This window comes from Sinohyriopsis cumingii, chromosome 11 (assembly GCF_028554795.1).
Source record: "Sinohyriopsis cumingii isolate HCF-2022 chromosome 11, ASM2855479v2, whole genome shotgun sequence".
In the NCBI taxonomy this organism is placed as follows: Eukaryota; Metazoa; Mollusca; class Bivalvia; order Unionida; family Unionidae; genus Sinohyriopsis; species Sinohyriopsis cumingii.
This window is the reverse complement of record NC_142971.1, coordinates 40,783,484-40,805,329: the sequence shown is the minus strand read 5'-3', so window position 1 is coordinate 40,805,329 and position 21,846 is coordinate 40,783,484. Positions and strand designations below refer to the sequence as shown.

General features: G+C 34.8%; 1 protein-coding gene across 2 annotated transcripts in view; it reads left to right on the top strand.

The window, feature by feature from the left end:
* Positions 1 to 21,846, top strand: part of LOC149787988 (germinal-center associated nuclear protein-like) — a 157,204-nt gene that overhangs the window by 94,440 nt on the left and 40,918 nt on the right. For both annotated transcript variants that reach the window (XM_089974266.1, XM_089974265.1), the window contains 6 exons: positions 252 to 523; positions 2,787 to 3,012; positions 6,053 to 6,262; positions 6,648 to 6,753; positions 12,676 to 12,797; positions 18,495 to 18,652. In XM_089974266.1, coding sequence (XP_089830392.1) covers positions 252 to 523; positions 2,787 to 3,012; positions 6,053 to 6,262; positions 6,648 to 6,753; positions 12,676 to 12,797; positions 18,495 to 18,652 — 1,094 coding nt within the window. The remainder of the gene's footprint in view (positions 1 to 251; positions 524 to 2,786; positions 3,013 to 6,052; positions 6,263 to 6,647; positions 6,754 to 12,675; positions 12,798 to 18,494; positions 18,653 to 21,846) is intronic.

Below are 21,846 nucleotides of genomic sequence, written 5' to 3'. Positions count from 1 at the left end.
TCTTTGAAGAACTGATTGTCTCATCTAAATACCAACTTATGTGACTGTACAAGTAGTAGCATCCAAGAAATTGACCTAACTACAAGCTGTAACCTAGAGAAACTTTGCACATAAAATATTGTTTGATGTTTTAAAAATTTGCTGCCAGTGCTAATAGTCATTTGTGAGCTGTTAATTAGCACACCATTTGGAGTACAGAAACTCCCTTTCTTTCCAGCTATCCTCTTCATCTGACTCTCCTTCTTTTTCAGGACATCACCCAGCAACAGTTGTGTAATCGTGGAGCAGTTGGCCTCATTGAGAAATGTGCACGTTTCCATATCTACTGCTCTGAAAGGCTATGTGAGGAAGACATGCACACATTTGATGCCAAGATCAACAACGAGAACCTTACCAAATGCCTTCAGACCCTAAAAGAGTTTTATCATGATCTCTGGTCCAAGCAGAAAATTGCCTGCCCTTGTGAGGCCGAGTTCAGAGCTTATATGGTGCTGATGAATCTGAATGAGGGGGATATTCTAAGGTTCGTACTAAGAAATCTGTCTGTAAAATATTCCCAAGGGATGTCCTTTGTGAACTGATGTAAGAAAAACATAGATGACAGTTAAAAACCTTGTAATGGTCAGATACAGATTAAACATTATGTCCCTTTTTAGTTTTAGCCAAAAAAAGAGTTGAATATAAAAATATCTAACTTGTTATAGGATTTGTATCAGTTTACCTTGTTTCTAATTTCTTCAGTGTTTTTATATTTTTACTCCAAGGTAAGTTAAAGCCAGCAATGTATTTATCTCGTATTAAAACCAGCAGTGTTATGTCCTCATGTTAAAACCAGAAGTGTATTTGTCCCCACATTAAAAGCAGCAGTTTATTTGTCCCCATGTTAAAATCAGCAGTATATTTGTCCCCATTGTAAGACCAGCAGTGTATTTGACCCAGTTTCCAACAAACAGTGTATTTGGCCCTACGTTAAGACCAGCAGTGTAATTAGCCCCATGTTAAGACCGGCAGTGTAATTAGCCCCATGTCAAGACCAGCAGTGTAATTAGCCCCATGTTAAGGCCAGTGTATTTGACCCCATGTTAGAACCAGCAGAGTATTTTGTCACGATTTGCAGCATATTCTTATTTCTGAAACTTTCTGGATAAATTCTACATAAATTCAAATTTAAATTTTGGAGTTTCAGATCCACTTGTGTAATTCGGTATTGACATGTTATTTCATAATCTACTTCTATCATGATACCCTCCATCATTTTCTTTGTCCTTCTGTCTACAGCTATATCTTCCTAAACAACTGGGTATCAAACTGACTAAACTTGATTTGTCAGTATAATTAATATGTACATTTTTGGTCCCTTCCTCTAATCCCAAGGAATGGGGTCAAAGAAGCAAATGGATTAACAGTTTCAGTTTCGTTGTCGATTTTTGGATCAAACGTTTCATGTGGAGTTATGCCAGAAGGCATGTAATAGATGGAACATGATTTAAGCCATGACTCCAAAGTCACTGTCTGTCATTTTGTGGTGCTGATGTAGGGTTTAGTGCCTAACATTTTGAAGAGCCTGTCCATTCTTTTTGCATTGCCTTCATTCTCTAGGTCGGACTCTGTGCCATGGGTTATAGTTTTATGTGTTGCTGTTCCCTGTTTCCATAGTTGACACATTTAGGGATATTTCTCTTGTGTGACATGCTGTTATTGTGCTTGTATGTTTTTAGTTTTTAGTGTTTCCCACTCAGATTAACCACAAAATAATCACAAACCATCAATGAATATTTAGTGTAGTCTGTATATAAAGTTTCTCAGTTAAATTGCAAATTAATATGTTGGTGTCTAGTTGGACTTGAATGAAAAACATGTTATAGCTACTCCTGAATGGATGGTCATATCAACATGGGAGTTTTATTAAAAGCATTCTAATGATGTCTAGTTGGTCCTAAATGAAAATGGTGCTGCCTGAACATCCATTATGACCATAACAGTTGACCATCTTAAAAAAATGTTTGTTGCTGCTCCACTTAATGACTTAATGGATGGGCATATCAGGATGGGGTTCTCACTACAACAATTCTTATGATGTCTACTGGGTCGTAATTGAAATATTGTCTGTTCTAACATTTAATATGGTCACCACTACAGCAGCCATCTTGAAAATGTTGTTATTGCAACTACTTCTGAATGCAAAGTAATTTCAGATTGGAGTTTTCACCAAAGATTTGTGGTGTCTGTAGGTTTTAAATAAAACAAATTGTAAAACTTGGATTGATGTTTGTGTTTGGCAATTAGCATAGCTCAAGAACCATTCAATATATCTGATTTAATTTCAGTAAAATTATCATACCTGGATGTGTCTTTTATGGGTTTGTCTTATTCACTCCATTTTTGACAGAGTTATGGTCCTTATCAATCAACTTAATATTTGACATGGAAAGCTGATTGTAATAAATATATCTGATGAATTATTCAACATATTCTGATGCAATTTAGTGTGAAAGTTGTTTCGTAGACCTAGATGTATGTCTTATAAGTTTTGTCTCATTTACTCCATTTTTGGACAGAGTTATGGCCTCTGTCCATCATGCTCGTGTCTCTACAAGAGATGTTGTTGGTGTTGATGAAACATTGAAAGAGTTGGATTTAAAGCATTGTGCAATGTCATAATATAGAGAAGTCATGGCCCCTGATTGCCAATCTTTTCCTGACATTTGTTTCCCTGTACAGGATCCTATTTTTCTCTGGCCCTTTGCAGCACACCAATCACTAATTGTTATTTTTGTTTTTTTCAGAGAAGTTCAACAATTGAGACCAGAAATAAGGAATACTCATGAAATTGATTTTGCCCTTAAAGTGTATTCTGCCCTGAATAGTTCCAACTACGTTCGCTTCTTCAAACTGGTGAAAGATGGCTCCTTTATGAATGCCTGCATTATGCATCGCTACTTCACCCAAGTGCGTAGTCGGGCTCTTATAACAATGATGAAGAGTTACAGCATGTCTTCAAAGCCAGCACAGGTGGGTAATAAAAAACATGATAAAGAGAATTTGATGGGAAAACAGGAAATTTAGTTGTTCTAATTTTACTTTATAGATTTGCTAGGTACAGACTTTGGCATCGCAAAAGAAATGTTCTTTTGTATCATTGATTTACTGGCCGACAAAAATGTGAACTATATAAAATAATGTGGAAGAAAAGAGGAGATGAAAATTTTGAAAAAACATCTGAAGATCATGTATTTGTTTTCTCCACCCCACCCCATGAGGATTCTTTTCATGTCATGATCATGTAGCTACATAATGAATGTTGATTGATAAATATGCACAATCTAAAAGCTAAAACATTGAAATCCTTGAATTTTGAAACAGGTTAGTCTATTACTTCAAAACCTCCTTGAATTTGTTGAAAAACATTTTGAATTTTGTCCAAATCTTCGAATGTGCATATGAAGAAATTCAGAACATTTAAATCAAATACAATTTATCACATTTTAAATTCATAACTTTTGTTATTTTCTCGGAATTGTGAATAAACAAATAAAATTAATCAAAAGACACCTAGTTGGTAGTTACCAGAGGTGACACTTTTTGTAGTGGCACATTTGCGTGGCTTTTTGTTACTTTTTTGTACTATTTATGTACATGTAGTGATGAACAAATTATACATGAGGAAATTTCAATGTTAATAAGAAAAAATTCTCTTTTAAAACTGGTTGGAACCATGGCCAAGTCATACCAATGACTTAAAATGGTACCAGCAGCTGCCTCGCTTGGCGCTTATCATTAAGAGGTTAGTGTTAGGACTGGTTGGCCTGGTGTCAGGGTAATGTGACTGGGTGGGACATGATGCTGTGTGTTTGCGGCATTATGCCCCAGTGCTAGACATCACTATGAACTGTCACACTGCAGACATCATAGCGATATAACTGATTTTTTTTTAAAGCTACATTATAAATCCAAATCACACACACCTTTGTAAAACTTTTAGAAGTCCTTGAAAATTTATTGAGAAGTCCTCGGGGGAAAATATATGGTTGTAAGAACATTGTAAGGACAAAGAGTGAAAAAATGACAAAACAGAGTTAGGAACACTCAGAATACATTTGTGCAATCTACAGGAATGCTTTAAAATATAACACCAAACATAACAGTGAAGTGACTTGCTGACTTGAATTGTTTACTTGTTTGTGTTTACACATTCATTTCTATATTCAGATTTTTTTAAAGCAATAAAGGTTAGAACGTTAGTAAACCATGTTATATTGATTTGGTTTAAATGCAGATTTTCTGAGTAATTAAGATTTCTGTTGAAGATTCAACTCATTTGCTGTACATGTCATATAAAGAAAATGTACTGAGCTCCTTGTGGTGGAAAAAAATTCAGGTATTATAAACATGGTCTCTCTGAACTTTCATTTAAACACTTATTTGGGCCTGATCCACCCAATCAGTTTATATAGAGATGTGCATGCATTATGGCTAGATAATTTCTCTCATACTGTAAATGCATAATGCATTGGCTGTATTTTGTGTTGTTGAAATGGGGTAATATAACTTATATTTCACTGGAAGGTCAAACTAGTGTGTCATTCCAGTCAACCAATGTCTTCGTGTTTTTCAGCTTGCATGTGAATAAAAGGTGAAGATACCAAAAATTACTGCTAAGAAAAATAAAATAAAAATTACCTTGCTGTTTTTGGTAATTCTTATATATTTGGCATCCACTTTATCCACAAAAAATGTCATATATTTGAAAAATCAGTTAAAACTTCACTAGTGTAAAATTTAAAAGTTCACATAATGCTTCATTATTCATCCCTTAGTAAATTATTGTTCCAAGAGAGGGGGCCTGAACATTTTTCATGATTCTGCACTTTAAGGTCTGGTTTGTGCCATATAGTAGCCAAAGTAAATATTTACATTTACTCCCATTTCACTTGATCATTGGGGCCCTGGGTGGCCAAGAGGTCTAAGGTGCTTGACTTTACCAATCTCACCTCTGTCCATGTGGGGTTTGAGTCTTGGCTTGGCCAGCATGGGTACGTGAGAAAAATTGCTAGTAGGTTCTCATGGATCAGTGGTTCTTTCCAGGGCTTTCCTGTGTTCTTACTCCACCAGATATACTGGCGGCCATGTATTTCCTATCATGTGCTGAAAATTGATGCTGAACCCACCAAAGTGAACCTATCAGTCATTGCAGTTTATCTAGTGCTGCACTGACTCTCTTTACACTTAATCATTGTAGTTTAACTTGTGCTACATACTGTATATACTCATTTATAAGTCAAACTGCAAACAACAGAGATCCTGATCTCCCATATCACAATGCACCTGCAGATCAGGGTATATGCTGTTTGTTCTACTGCTTACACCTAACAAAATGCACAGACACAGATCTTCCAGTGCATTATGCAACAGCAAATCTGGGTCTGTGCAGTTTGCATTTGGACTGGTCTTATAAGCGAGAATATATGGTTGAAAAAAATAATAATATTTAAATTAAAGATAGGTCTTTATTTCTTTAAAATGTAGAAGCTATTTTATTTCATCAAAATCACGAATATAATGTTTCATGGACCAGTCTTATACTTTTCTCTATGACACAGGAATTAACGTTATATGGGAACAAGGTTTCAAGTGATTTCACTGAACTATTTCTGACAGAGTTATGGCCCTTATAATCATCTCCGTATCTTTGGACAGGATGTTGTTTGTAGTCATCAATGCTCAAAAATCATTGAACATATTCTGATGCAGTTAAAATTGCTTCACAGACCTAGACTTGTCTTTTATGGGAGAAAAATCAGTGTTTTGTGTTATGTTTTAAATGGAATCTTATGTTTGTGCTTGATTTGAATGAAATTAAAATTCACAGAATAACTCGATTGTTTTTGCAGCACACATTAAGGGCAGAAATATCAAGGTTGCTTCATTTGAAACGACATTCATGTTAGTTACCCTATAGGAGTTCAGTTTTAGGGGGAAATACTGGTTATTTTTGTAGCAAAATTTAATAACTTCCTAAGTAATTAGGTTTCAGCTTTTTCTATCTACACAGATTCCACTGACAGAGTTGGTTCGTGTGTTAGCCTTTGAATTGGAGGAGGAGGCAAGGCAATTTTGTCATCATTATGGCTTCAGTGTACAGTCAGGACCGGATGGAGATGTGATACTAGACAAGAATGCATACATTGAGCCAGAGACAACATGGACACCCTACCGATCAGTGAAACTTATTGAATCACGCTTGATGGTCTCACCAGGAGAGGTAAAATTCCTTTCAATAACTCTTAATAACTAAGCAGTTATTTGGGGCAAATTTCCTTTCTTTTTTTTTTAAAAAGAATTTTGGATTTCCACATGGAAGAAACAAGGAATAGATGGAATATTAATTGTTGCACTTGTGGGATTGGAAAAGGCATGGAAATTGAGAAATTGTTGGGATTTTTATGCAAAATCATGGAATTTAATAAATTCTGTAAAGTTTTGGTCAACAGAAATCATCTTACAATGTGCAGATTTTATGGCCGTCTTCTCTTGCAATTGGCTTTCAGGCAGATGTCTAATTCCACTTTTACTTGGTTTTATAACATTTTATAATTTATATTTCTTGTTGAATGTGTTCTTATTTGATCAATACCTTCTTGTTTCAGGTAATGTATGGTGAGGGGTTTCCGCCTTTCATCCTCCCTACCCCTGCATCCAGTTTTGACGAGAATGGAAGATTTGTGTCACTGTTGAATATTGCCGCTTTAAGAGGTAAGCTAAAAAACATATTGGACCACACTACATTCCAGAAAAATCAACCAGTTGAAATGTTTACATATTGGACCACACTACATTCCAGAAAAATCAGCCAGTTGAAATGTTTATAAATTGGACCACATAACATTCCAGAAAAATCAACCAGTTGAAATGTTTACAAATTGACCTATCGCCAGTTGTCAATCATTCTGCTCGATTGACCAATCAGCGAGCGCTATTATACACACCTCCAGACACTGATTATGTCCGCCATTTTCCTCCGACAAGCTGCTTTTGTCGATATCGACTCGGCTATAGTATATATTTACAAATTTCACAACAGTTCGGAGAAGTCACCCCACTTCATCTGGAGAAGTCGCCCCAAGGATCATATATAGTAATTCTGAGATATAGCCACATGGTTAAGGCTTTATTTATTGTTGTTTTTCTTCAACTTAATAACTTATTAAATTTATCAAATTTGCAATTTTTCAACTTTTCCATTTGATCAACTCCGCTTCTGTACTTAACGAAAGATAAGTGTTATCTGTCCCTTTTGCTCTGCTCTTCAAATCATTAGATGCATTTTAATAATATTTGTAGAGATAGTGTTATCAATATTTTTTATTACATTTACATCTAAAAATGAAACATGCATACTAGATGCAGTATAAGTAAATTTAATCGTTGGGTGAAAGTGGTTTAGGCGATCAATCATTTTTTTCAGTTCTTCATTTGAATGCTTCTAGATCATAAATATGTCATCAAAAAATCTGAACCAAAGAGATGGATTAAACTTTTCGTTTTGAATAAAATCCTTTTCTAATTCATCCAAGAAAGGGAAGAGTATATATGAGCTATATTAATTATACATTATCTGTATGTAATTTGTATTATTAAATTGAATTTTCCAAGATAAGTTTTTATTATTTTACAAATATCTTTGCTAGATAATGTGCTATTAATAGGATTGTTATCAAGAAAATATTTGCACGCTTCAATACCATCTGCATGCGGAATGTTGGTATATAGTGATGTTACATCTAATGATACCAGGATTTAAATTATCAGATAGATGTGGAATATACATTGACTTTTTAATGAAAGTAGTTGTATCTTTAATGTATGAAGGAAGTGATTTCATTAAAGGTTGTAAAACACTATCAATAAATTTGCATAGGTTTTCAGTATATGAATTACAACCTGATATAATGGGTCATCCTGGAAAATTTAAAGGTAAATTATGGTCAGGATTTTTATGAGTTTTGGGTAATATGTGGAATTGAGGTGTACAGGGATAGTATCAAATTCCTCATATACAGAATTATTGTTTTTGAGGTGTATGTATGTTAAGAGGGAAAGTATCAAATTCCTCACATACGGAATTATTTTTAGCGATCTCATTAATGCATGTTGAAATTGTTTATTTAATTTCTAATTGACGTTCAACTTTTTTAACATAATCATCTTGATTCACAATAATAATAGTGTTTGACTTATCATCCTTTTTAATCACTATACTGTCGTCATTCATTAGATTATATACAGACTTAATTTCATCCTTATAAATATTACATTGATATTGCTTTAATTTAGTTAATATCTCTTGTGTGATCACGTGTGTGTGTGTATGTGTGTGTGTGTGTGTGTGTGTGTGTGTGTGTGTGTATATATATATATATATATATATATATATATATATATATATATATATATATATGAATCACATAAAAGATGACTTAATTGTGTTATAAAAAGGTTATTTGGGTGACAAGCTTTGGGAGGACTTCTCCAACCAATTGGGGCGACTGCTCCAACCACTCTGGGGCGACTTCTCCAGATACGTGGGAGCGAGTTCTCCGCATACCGACGTAACTTAGAGAAGTGCAAGCGATGGATAAATGCTCTCGCTTTCTGTCTCTGTCTCAATGTTGTTTCATATGGCAAATATTGCTCACCAATATCATCTGGTAAATCTTTTAATGTTATCACGCACACCATTTTCACAGAATGTTTGTCGGAGGTTAAGACGTCAAGTCAAGTGTTCGGTAGGCAGAGCGATCTACCTTCTGGCGTGAGGTCAGTTGGAAAGTTATCCTGATGTATCAATTCAGACGTATCAATGCGGTTTCTTTTCAGTGACAAAAATGTTTGCAAATACTGTGAATTGCCATGATTTCATTTATATTTAAGAGAATCTCTATATTTTTTTGTTTGTTGTATTGAGAAAATAATATTTTCATCAGCACTTAAATTTATGGTGTGTGGAGGGGGATGCTGTTTTTTTTTCTTCTCCAGAAAGATCATTGTTTATTGGATCTTTAAATTCATTGTAGCAACCACAAACTCTTTGAAAATTTATATCCAGTAAAGAATAATGAACATGCAACATACAAGAAAAAACAAACTTATAAAGACAAAATAAAATGTTTAATGTACCTATAAGTTTTTTTACCAAGAAATTTTGGTCCAGTGCAGCCTATGGTAGAGAAATATGCAAAAATGCCATTTTGATCACAGATCTGTAAAAAGGCATTAAGAATTTCACCATTGCAGATGTAGGTGTGGTCAGGGTTCATTTCTAGGCTGTAATCTTGCACCAGTGACCCTTTTCTTTCCATCTTTGGCTCATAAAATTTTCCTCCTTGAAGCCCACAGGTGACAAATATCTCCTCAAAATAGAGATCAAAGACTGACATTTGATTTTAAACTGAATCAAGTGGATCCCAAGCTTAGGGAATGGAATGCACCCATTGCCAAAGAAAAGTAAGACAATCAATTCGATTGGCTGACAAAAGTGATTTTGATTAGCTTGTGACCAATCAAAAGCTCATGGTGGATTATTAATAGAATATATCGAGAATAGAAGATGAACTTTTCAGCATAAACAGTGCTGCATTTATTTTCCAAATTAGTGTACAGGGAGGAAGATCCTCAAAAAAAAGTTTGTTATGGAAAATAAAGAAAGGGTCATTTGTCATGGAAAGTTATGGAAATGTTGTGGAAAATGACCAAACATTAAAACGTCTCTTGTCTGTCAGTCTCTAATGTTAAAGACAGTGGATTAGATGGTTGTAAGGAGGGGAGGATGCCATTTTAATGAAAAAAAGGCTGATTATGGGGTTCTCTTTCCTCTCATTTTGATCAATATTACTATTATTGCCTGTGTACAGATCCAACTTTATGGCCTTTTCATCATAAACATTAACAGTTTAGTCACTGGAAATCAGAAATGCATCATGGTAAAGTCATAAGAAAAAAAATAGATTTGTGTAGGAACCCTGTGACAGTTGCTCGAGTCATGGATTTATTCATTTCTGTAGCAAATTTTCACTTTTCAGCATTATACATTTTGCATCAGTAATTGTTAAGTCTGACTAAAGATGGTTTGCAAGTGTTTTTTTGACAACTAAAGGGCCATTCAGTGCTTATTCAGTGCTCATTTGGGACACCAACCCTTATAGGCCATTCATTGTTTGGTATGGGACACCAACCCTTATGGTTCATTTGGTGTGCATTATGGGACACTAAGCTCTTTGGATCCAATTTGTCCTCCTGCATGTCATTATGAATAATTAATGGGGATGGCCTTTGAGCTGGGATTTTGCTCATGTGCTCTTTAAACACTATACATACATGTTGATGCGATACGATATGAATTTTAATTGTTTTGTTGTTGCTACAAACCAGTCATTTCTTTATCCACAAATTGAAGGTAGCTTGCTTTTGTAAACTCAGTGCTTACAATGACATAATCATTACCAGAGTAGTCTGTAGGTCTTTGACATTGGAAGTCCTGGACCTTTTGTAAACTCAATGCTTACAGTGACCTGATCATTACCAAAACTCTGTGTAGGTCTTTGACATTGGACGTCCTGGACCTTTTGTAAACTCAATGCTTACAGTGACCTGATAATTACCAAAACTCCCTGTAGGTCTTTGACATTGGAAGTCCTAGACCTTTAGTCAACTCAGTGCTTACAGTGACCTGATCATTACCAAATCTCCCTGTAGGCCTTTGACATTGGAAGTCCTGGACCTTTTGTAAACTCATTCTTACAGTAACCTGATAATTACCAAAACTCCCTGTAGGCCTTTGACATTGGAAGTCCTGGACCTTTTGTAAACTCAATGCTTACAGTAACCTGACAATTACCAAAACTCCCTGTAGGCCTTTGACATTGGAAGTCCTGGACCTTTTGTAAACTCAATGCTTACAGTGACCTGATAATTACCAAAACTCCCTGTAGGCCTTTGACATTGGAAGTCCAGGACCTTTTGACGTGAGCATTGTCAGAGCTCTCTGTAGGCCTTGGACATCAGAAGTCCAGGACATTTTGTAAATGCAATGCTTACAGTGACCTGATCATTACTAAAGCTATCTATACTTTTGACATTGTAAGGCCTGGACATTTTGTAAATGCAATGCTTACAGTGACCTGATCATTACCAAAGCTCTCTAGGCTTTTGACATTGTAAGGCCTGGATCTTTTGCAAACTCAGTGTTCACAGTGCAGGTCAAAATGGCATGGTCTTTACAAGAGTTTTGTGTAGGTCTTAAGCCTCTAGAAATTGGGGGTGTCCTGTTAGGAAAAGGGGTGGTCAAAAGGAGCCTTGTTATATTCAAAGCAAAGAAGTTTATTATAATAACTATTTGCTCTTGTTAGGTTAGAGTGTCTGCCTTGGATGTGGAAGGTCATAAGTACGATCCCTGGCTGAGTCATACCAAAGACTTACAAAAATGGTACTAACAGCTGCCTCGCTTGATGCTCAGCATTAAGAGGTTTGTGTTAGGACTAGTTGGCCTGGTGTCAGGATAATGTAACTGGTGGGAGATCATGCTACATGTCTGTGACATGATGCCCCAGTGCACACTGCCACACTGCAGACATCGTAGCGATATGACTGAAAAATTGTTCAAGCTACGTTAAAAATCCAAATCACACACACACACAAATTATAACCTTCACTTTGGGAAAAATCTTTTTTTTTTATTTCTGTTTATGTAATTAGTTTTTTGCCCAGGCTGGCTGGCTTCTTTCTTATAACCTGTTAGAGAAATTGTAAATCCACTGGATTCACAATATCAGGAAACTGGGATCAGGTTGTTTAGAGCATATTGGATATGCAGTCTTAGAAAATTGGAGTTTTCAGGCTGGAATATGAAGGTCCAGTATGCACAGAGAGCACTTGAAGAGATTATATTATAGCATAATTATCAAAACGTATCTTAACATTATGAACTCATTCGACATGAGATGTAAAATGATGTGGTTGTGACTTCAGTCTCCTCGTCAGTATTGAAAACTAAAAAATTTTATACAATTTTAATAATTGCATTAACAGTCCTGTGAAAGGAAGTGATAAAAGTCATGAAAAAGGATATGAGACCCTAGGAAATCTTCAGCAATTTATGACCTATCATTAAATTCCCAGCGCAGACTCTATTTGATGGAAAAATGAAGTGACCTCAATAATGGCGTCACGTTTTTTTTATGTCACTGATCAGGAAGCATTTTATCTTTGTATATTTGATAAGAAGAGTCTACAGTCTTAAACCTGTGGAAATTTGGTATTATATGTTTGCTGATAATTAATGTATGGGGATTTTTTTCCATACCATCTATACTCGATTTTAAGTTGAGTCCAAGTGCAAACAACATGGACCCTGATCTGACATTGCATGATGCACCAGCAGGTTAATGTCTGTGTTCTTTGCTCTAGTGATTACTCCAAACAATCTGAATAGACCCATATCTGTCAGGGCATTATGCAATGGCAGACCTGGATCTATGCATTTTGCAGTTGGATTCATTGTATTTGTAAAGTATATACAGTATTTTGATGTGTAATGACCTTTACTTGGGGACAGATAGTCTAAAGCCACATCTGTGTCAGTGATAGGAATAATGTATATTTTTCATAAATCTATCCCAGCATCTGTATCACCTCAACCAACAACCAGTGCTCAGCAGCTGTTAGGTCAGCCATCACAGCAACAACAACAACAACAGCAAGAGGTGAAACCAAGCAAACCTGCAATCCGCATATCTAATGAGGTACATGTGACCCATGATATACCATTAATTATTTTTTTTTTATACATGCAGGTATAAATGTTTAAATATTTATGTTGGCAGAAGTACATTTTCAGATTTTCTTATGATGTCATTGAGTTTATGCCCATCAAACTTGCACCATCTCACTATCATTTCTTGAAGGTTTGGCTGTATATTGTACATTGGTAGATTTTTGTCATGGTAATTGTCAAGTAGTATATTAATCAAGCTGACTATGGCAAAAGCTTGACATATCAATCGCTTTGTTTGCAGGACCATGCATATGTCCTCAATATTTATAGAGTAAAACTGTTAACCGTTAAAGGTTTCCTTTCTGGCTAAATTTTAAGTTAGGCTTGACAAAAGAAGATTTTCTTGTTGGCATTGTTGCGGGTGATATAAAGATGATAAAGTTGTGAACCAAGGACTAACAATTTCAAAATTTTTAGAAAACTTCTACCGGGTACTTATGGATCCTAATGATCAGTTACCCGAATACCCAGTCAAAGGGAAATTGTATTAAATGTGTACAAACCTACCTAAAGTTAAGCCTGCATTTTTTAAATTCACAGTATCACTTCCTAATGTCATCGCTATATATTACATGCCATAATTACAGCATGTGTGAAAAATATACATTTATTTTTTATACTATCCTGGTTCTGCAGCTAGTCTAAATTCTTATCACAAAGGGCAGAATCCATATGAATTAGAACTAGAAAAGAAGCACAAAATATACCAAAAAATTATTTTTGTTCATCACTCACTTTAACTAGTTTACATGTGTAACTTTCACTGAATGATTGTGAAATGGAATTCTGCATAAGCATGATCATGTTATGCTCAGTGTGCTGTATTACATTACTCTTATGTTCCTTTTTTTTGATCTGATATGTTTTGATTATTGAAAAGATCTATCTGTTCTAATATTTTCCGTCATATAACATCCACATCTCACCAGTACAGACTGGTCTGCTTACTAACAATATAATGACTGTGAGGCAAAGTTCATATTTGAAGAAACCTGTCTGTTTTCTTGGAAGTGGGTCATGTACAGTTGCTATAAATAGCAAATAAGGAAAGTACTCTTAGGCTATTCTTATGCAGCAGTCATCTTTTTAAGAATATTCTTACATTTATATGAGTGGAATAAAAGAGATGATAATAAAATGAGAAAACCTTTTATTACTTTATTTTTGTTTTAGTTTGTAATGAACCAAAAGCAAAATCTTATATACATGTGATCATAAAATGTAATTTGTTGATGATAATGCCAAAAGCATTAATGATAATGCCAAAAGTGTGATGGTTGACATGCATGCATCTGGCCAAGAATTCGTCCTTATCATCTGATAAAGTTCTGAAATCCTCCATCATCATGGTCTAGTCATTGTAAATATCATCTGACTCCCTTCCCTTGGCCATACTGTCATATGCAGATGCTTATTTAGAGACTGAGCTTGAGCTTTGTGAGTAACACTTTGATCATTCAGGTTTGTGAAATTTGTTGAAGGTTGGAGCTGAACATGTCATTTGTACAGCAAGATCAAATATCCACCCTCCATTACTTGCCACTGAACCACACTTGTGGCATAATCAAAGGGTTGTCGGGTGGGAAAACAAGCTGTGAGATTAAGGTCAGTTATGTACTGGAAGAATCAGATCTGAGTACACATATTCAGTGCTCAGTCAGAAAGATTGTCAACTTGAAAACAAAGTCAGTGCTGCCTTCTCAAGCACTACCAGAAAACTTGTGTTTGGGAAACGGGTACCCTATGGCTCAGTTTATTACCCAGTTAATTATGAACAGGCAAGTGTTTGGATTCCCCATGTACAAATATACTAGAACATATGGTAAAATATAAGACAGGTTTGTTAATTTACCAAACTTTGTGAACTCGTATTTAACTTACTACCTCTCTTTATGCCTACTATAATGTGTAGCATATTATATTTGTATGCCCATCCAGCCATCTGTCTGTTGTTATTTCATTTCCAGACAATAACTCGAGTTAACTACCATTTAGAATTACCAGACTTTGTGTATGGCTTGCAATTTGAGAACAAAAGAAAAATTCATCAATTTCGGGATCCAAAAGTCAGGTTCGTTGTGACTGAAAGAAGAAAAACAGTTTCCACTCAATAATGCAACAGATACCTGGGGACTTGCCCATTCATAATTAACTCAGTAATAAAATGAGCCATAGGATATCTGTTTCCTGTATACAGGTTTTCTGGTGTTCTATGGTTTATACCTGAACCAAACATTGTGGATGACTTGCACTTGGGTTGTTAAAGTAGCCTGTTGATTTTGGGATCTAAAGTTGAAAGGTCAGGTCATTTACTGAAAGAAGAAAAATGGTTTCTGCAGAAATGAACTCAACTCTGTGGATGATTTGAAGTTGTGGTAAGGAAGAACCCTTGCAGTTTTGGTGTCTAAAGGTCAAAATAATTGACTGGTGTACCTTTACCAAAGTTTGTGGATGACTGACATGTTGATAAAAAAAGAAGCTTGTTGATTTTGGTGCCAAAAGGTCAAGGTCACATGGATGAAAGATTTTTTTTTTCTTCTCCCCTTCAAATGCATTTCCCAATCACATTATGTTAGGGATATTTGCCTGCTACCTCACAAAATCCAGCCACACTAAAAGATGAAAATCATCTTTTTGTGTCTATCTCATGTAGACAGAGGGCAATAATTTTTGCTGATTACCTCCCCTGCCCACTGCCAGGTGTCACTAATTTTTTTTTTTTGCTTGCTGCTGTACTGATAACATAGTACATTTTACCTCCAACAATCCAAGCCATCTTTTTGTTAAAATTGGACCATCCAATTTTCATTTTGGATTTATTGTGTTTGACAATCATACTTCTACAGGTTGTATACATTGCTTTTACAATTTCTGGCAATTTGAGTGACTTTGCCACCTTTTATGGACATCGTGTATTTAAGACCATGTTGCAATATGCTATCATTAACCTCATGTTGTCATTTATGAGTTAGAACGACACTATTTTCACTAATTTATGCTTTATTTTCTCTTTTCTTGTGTTGTTTCAGTAGAATGTCATCTAAATGCATGAAATGCCTAAGTTCAGAACATAGTCTGGAAGGCATCTAAAATGCGATACTATTTTCACTTTCTCCTTTCGTAACAGTTGGCAGTATTAGCGAGTTAGTAACATGCTGAATTATGCTTAGTGTTCTCTTCTTGTGTCGTTTCAGTAGTAAACTAAATGCATAAAATGCAAAAATTCAAAGCAAAGGAAGTCAGCTATGAATATGGTATTGTATGTACAAGGTGTATGTCATCTTTGACGTGCAGTGTGTGTAATTCATGGACAAAGGAAGTCTGGGTTACAGTATTAGTGATATAGTAACATGCTGAATCGCTAATTTATGCTTTGTTTTCTCTTCTTCAGTAGAAATATGAACTGAATGCATGACACTGTGTCCCCCCCCAGTTTATCGCTTGCAGTTCAGACCAATTGGGGGAGTGTCCCCCCAATTTGAGGCAGCCCAGTGGGTGAAAGTGCTCCCACATGTCCAAGCATGGCCTTCGAGCCTATAAGTCTGGATGCATGGTGTTTGTACTGGATCCATTGGATTAAATCATAATACAGCCTTGCCATCAGTGGCTGGTGTTCCATCCCTGCATGAACCATCTTCTTCATCTTGCATGTCTTTTGTCTGGACAGCTTTGAGCAACAATTTAAACCTTTGATTGTGGATAGAATCTCAAGAGCAAGAAGGCCCTCCTCTCTGAAGACTTATGAGGGACAGTGGCATGTTTTCAGGGACTGGTGCCATTTTGATATCTTTGCCACTCAGAGTGCCTCAATCTGTCTAATGCCTGACTTTATTCTATGGCTCTTCAATGAGAAACAGTTGGCCCCAAACGCTAACAAGGGTACTGCTCCATGACATGACACATTCTAGTGTCATGCTGATATTGGCATGATAAAGATCTATCAAATCTTTTAGCCAATTTTTAACTCAGTCGACCAAATTCCTTCACTCTGTTTCCAAAATGAACTCTGTTTCCAAAATGGACTCTGTCCTGGGGTTTAACATGGTTCAGTGCCCTTTCTGTCGACCTGAACTATCTTCATTGGTTCATTGGTCCTCTTGCCACAACCAGGCTTTGTAGCCAAAAATAGGTTACTGTCTGTCAGCAATCAAGGAGTCACCATTCACTCACTTGCTTCCTTTGATAGGTCAAGAACAGCAGCCATGCAAGAGCATGTTCACTGCTTGAAACACACGCAGACAATTCATGGCATGCGCAGATGCCTCTTCTGGTGAAAGCTGAAAAACATGATATCACCCCTCTAGACCTTGCTTTGTGGCTAAAATGGTTTAGATATGCTCAGTATACTAAAAGGTTTCAGAAGGTTAGTCGCCTCATGAAGATTACCCCTTACTAGTTCGATCTCTGTCTCAAGTTTATACATGTTTTGATCTGAGTTATACCTGTTGGATGGCATGCAGTCATCCTTCTTGAGTTTTATCACAAAATGTTAGCTTCACAGAGGCAAACCTTGAATCTGATAGGTCTGGAATTTGCTGCCCAGATGACCACCAGACACAATTAAAACAATCAACACAGCCTATCTGCTTCACTGGATTCGCCAGTTAAATTTTGTAGTTAACTAGATTTCAGTAATTATCTAGCATTCATATGTAGGGGTCACTGATCAAGAGACCCTAGCCTGTGTTGGTTATGTTATGTTGTTAGGAGAATGGGTTATTATTTGCATGGAGGATCAAACTATCATTCCTTAGAAGGACACCCAAGGTAGAGGTTGGATACTCAGCATTCTCTTCTGTTGCCTATTCTCCTAATGTATTCTGATTGAGGAACATATTTGAAGGAGATAGCAAATTTTAAAGTAAATTCTCCAAGAATACTTATCCAATCACATTACTTAAAAACCCTCACCATGTAAGCATCTTCATTAGTCTAAACTTGCCCATTACCTCCCCTTGCCACTGCCAGATATCACTTTTCATTAGTTAATGAAAAGTGATATCATTCAATGGCAAGGGGAGTTAATGGGAAAGAGTTATTGTCTTTTGTTATATGGGATAGAAAATGTTTATGTCTTTTAGTTTGGCTGGAAAAACACAGTTTACTTAAAACTTTGCTTTTTGTAGCATAATAGCTTGAGTTGTTTGACCAATGTTTGTGGAGGGTTTACAGTGATGGAATGAAATATGGCTATTAATTTCGGGTTAAAAAGGTCACAGTCTTTTATAATTTGTGTTTTATAATAAGTTCTTTGACTAGACTACCAAGCATTGTGTATGGCTTACATTTAAGATAATTTAAAAAAACTACTATAGATTCTGTGGTCTGTATAGATAAGGTGTCATGGTCATGGTAGGTCCAATTTAAACATATAATGGTTTCTGCAAATTGAGTTTGATTGAAGACAGCCTATTGAGACCGCTGGTCAACAATCACCCAAATCAACTGTACTAGTACCTACATTGACAACTTTAAACACATGGTGAACATATAATCTGCTATTCACAGTACATATAACAATACATCAAAATTGTATTTACATACATATACCAGTTTTGCTAGTGTTCATGATATCTGGAAATACTTAAATTGGCTTGTTTTCTTGTTTAACAAAGAAACTGTGTTCACTCTCATATAAACTTGTTATTGAAATGGAATGTTTCAGGTGGTGAAAGAGTTGGCCAGGATATTGTTTTTGGAGATTATTGATGAATTTGCAAAGAATCTGGCAAAGGAAGCAACTGAAGAAGTGGAAACTAAGCTGAGGAGCAGTGAACTTGAGGCAGCTGATATAATTCAGGATCTTATTTACAGTTTGACAAAGTATTGGGACTGCTTAGACTTCATTTTATATCACATTCATACCGTTTGATAAGAAGTCACATGTAGCTATTATGTATCTTAGTTTCATTAACAACTAAAATTGTGTGGTTTTACTTAAACGCTTCATAGTTGTCCTTGCCACAAACATACAACAAATGAGGGTGGAGACAATCAACATAGATATGGGCCTTCTCCAGTCAAAACATAGAACTTGAAAAGAATTCTGAACAAAGTATCAGGTTACACATACAATCATTATATTAAGGTTACTGCCAGGCTATGCAAAATTTATACAGATTTGTGCTTTTGGAGAGCAGTAATGCATGAGAACTCATGCATATTTAAAACTATGCATATAGAAAAGTACTTAGTATACAATTTTTATTTAACTAAAGTGATAGTGCAACATAATTTTTGCCACTGGTGGCAGTCTCGTAGTGGTTGGCACAACATGTATCTTTGTTAAGTTATGTAATTATTTACACATTGGGCCCTGGAACAAGCATTCTGTTATTGTTTTAACATTGTGTTCAACAAGGAAGTTTTGCAAATGCATGTGAAAATATGGGCTACCTTGAAAACCCAAAATGGAAGACTCATATCACGGCTCATCTTGCAATGATTTCATTTGGCAAATACTGGCTTGTGATAGCAATGATGACAATGATTTTTAAAGTTTTGAATTATTGAAATACCAGTGAGTGATTTTGAAACCAAAAACTGATGTTGAATGTAAGTTCAATGTACATGTCAGATGGACAAAACTGACAGCATGCCTGTCAATCCCCAATTCTTCGGTGTTTTGAAATTAAATATAGAAACGGTAGAATGCCATGTCTAATGAAAATACAGGCATTGTAAAAGTAGAACACTCGATTCATTTCTTTTCTCAAACAATTCAGTCCTGAGGGATTTGTGCTTCAAAGCTATATGACTTGACTGTATAAGATTTAAGATAATTTAATAAATAAGAATCTAAAATGCAATTAAAAAATAAAGATATTTATTTGATCCAAGTACCTCGGTCTGTACAAACTTCTTACAGCACTGTGGAACAGATTCGAAATGTTAGCAAAGCACTGATTGAAGAAAGTGAAACTTTGGCAGAGCTTTTGTTAGTGAAAACTCATATTTTGGAGCAGACATATCCATGAGACAACTGTATTACTTGGAAGAACATTAGTTATTGAAGATAAATATTTTTTTCTACCTAAACTGAATTGATCAAATGACCTTATATTTGTTTCCTTAAGGGGCATAAATATTATTCAGTCATACAGTTATTGCACTTAGGAACTGAGTTTGTTGAACGTCACAGCGGCTACTACTGTTACCTGGAAGAATAAAAATATTGGAATTTAAAAGATGGCCCCAGTTTCAATGAAAATTTGCCACTGCTTTCTAATAATGACAACAAAAATACTTTAATCATTATCTGAGTTCCTTAGAATTCTTGAACTTTTTACATCTTGGTAATTATTTGTTTATTTATATTATATATGTTTTTTTGTTGTGTTGCAATCAGAACACGGTTTGAAAAAAATTGAGAGCCATGCTGAATTATATCTGAATTAGTGTAATAACTAGGTTATCCTGTGCTCCCTTTACTATATATAGAATAAATATACTTATATGTGTGTGTGTGTTAAGATATTTTGTCATCTTTTTAAAGAATTTTTTAAAATGAGGTGCTAGCATTTTATGTATGTATGTAGTAGCATTTTATGTATGTACTAGCATTTAATGTATGTATGTAGTAGCATTTTATGTATGTATGTAGTAGCATTTAATGTATGTATGTAGTAGCATTTTATGTATGTATGTAGTAGCATTTATGTATGTATGTAGTAGCATTTTATGTATGTATGTAGTAGCATTTAATATATGTATGTAGTAGCATTTTATGTATGTAGTAGCATTTTATGTATGTATGTAGTAGCATTTATGTAGCATTTATGTATGTATGTAGTAGCATTTATGTATGTATGTAGTAGCATTTATGTAGCATTTATGTATGTATGTAGTAGCATTTTATGCATGTAGTAGCATTTAATGTATGTATGTAGTAGCATTTTATGTATGTATGTAGTAGCATTTATGTAGCATTTATGTATGTATGTAGTAGCATTTTATGTATGTAGTAGCATTTTATGTATGTATGTATGTAGTAGCATTTAATGTATGTATGTAGTAGCATTTAATGTATGTATGTAGTAGCATTTTATGTATGTATGTAGTAGCATTTATGTATGTATGTAGTAGCATTTATGTATGTATGTATGTAGTAGCATTTAATGTATGTATGTAGTAGCATTTTATGTATGTAGTAGTATTTAATGTATGTATGTAGTAGCATTTTATGTATGTATGTAGTAGCATTTTATGTATGTATGTATGTAGTAGCATTTAATGTATGTATGTAGTAGCATTTATGTATGTATGTAGTAGCATTTTATGTATGTAGTAGTATTTTATGTATGTATGTAGTAGCATTTTATGTATGTATGTAGTAGCATTTATGTATGTATGTATGTAGTAGCATTTAATGTATGTATGTAGTAGCATTTTATGTATGCATGTAGTAGCATTTTATGTATGTATGTAGTAGCATTTATGTATGTATGTAGTAGCATTTAATGTATGTATGTAGTAGCATTTTATGTATGTATGTAATAGCATTTATGTATGTATGTAGTAGCATTTTATGTATGTATGTAGTAGCATTTATGTATGTATGTAGTAGCATTTATGTATGGATGTATGTAGTAGCATTTTATGTATGTATGTAGTAGCATTTATGTATGTATGTAGTAGCATTTTATGTATGTATGTAGTAGCATTTATGTATGTACGTATGTAGTAGCATTTAATGTATGTATATAGTAGCATTTTATGTATGTATGTAGTAGCATTTTATGTATGTATGTAATAGCATTTATGTATGTATGTAGTAGCATTTTATGTATGTATGTAGTAGCATTTATGTATGTATGTAGTAGCATTTTATGTATGTATGTAGTAGCATTTATGTATGTATGTAGTAGCATTTTATGTATGTATGTATGTAGTAGCATTTTATGTATGTATGTAGTAGTATGTAGTAGCATTTATGTATGTATGTAGTAGCATTTATGTATGTATGTATGTATGTATGTATGTAGCATTTAATGTATGTATGTAGTAGCATTTTATGT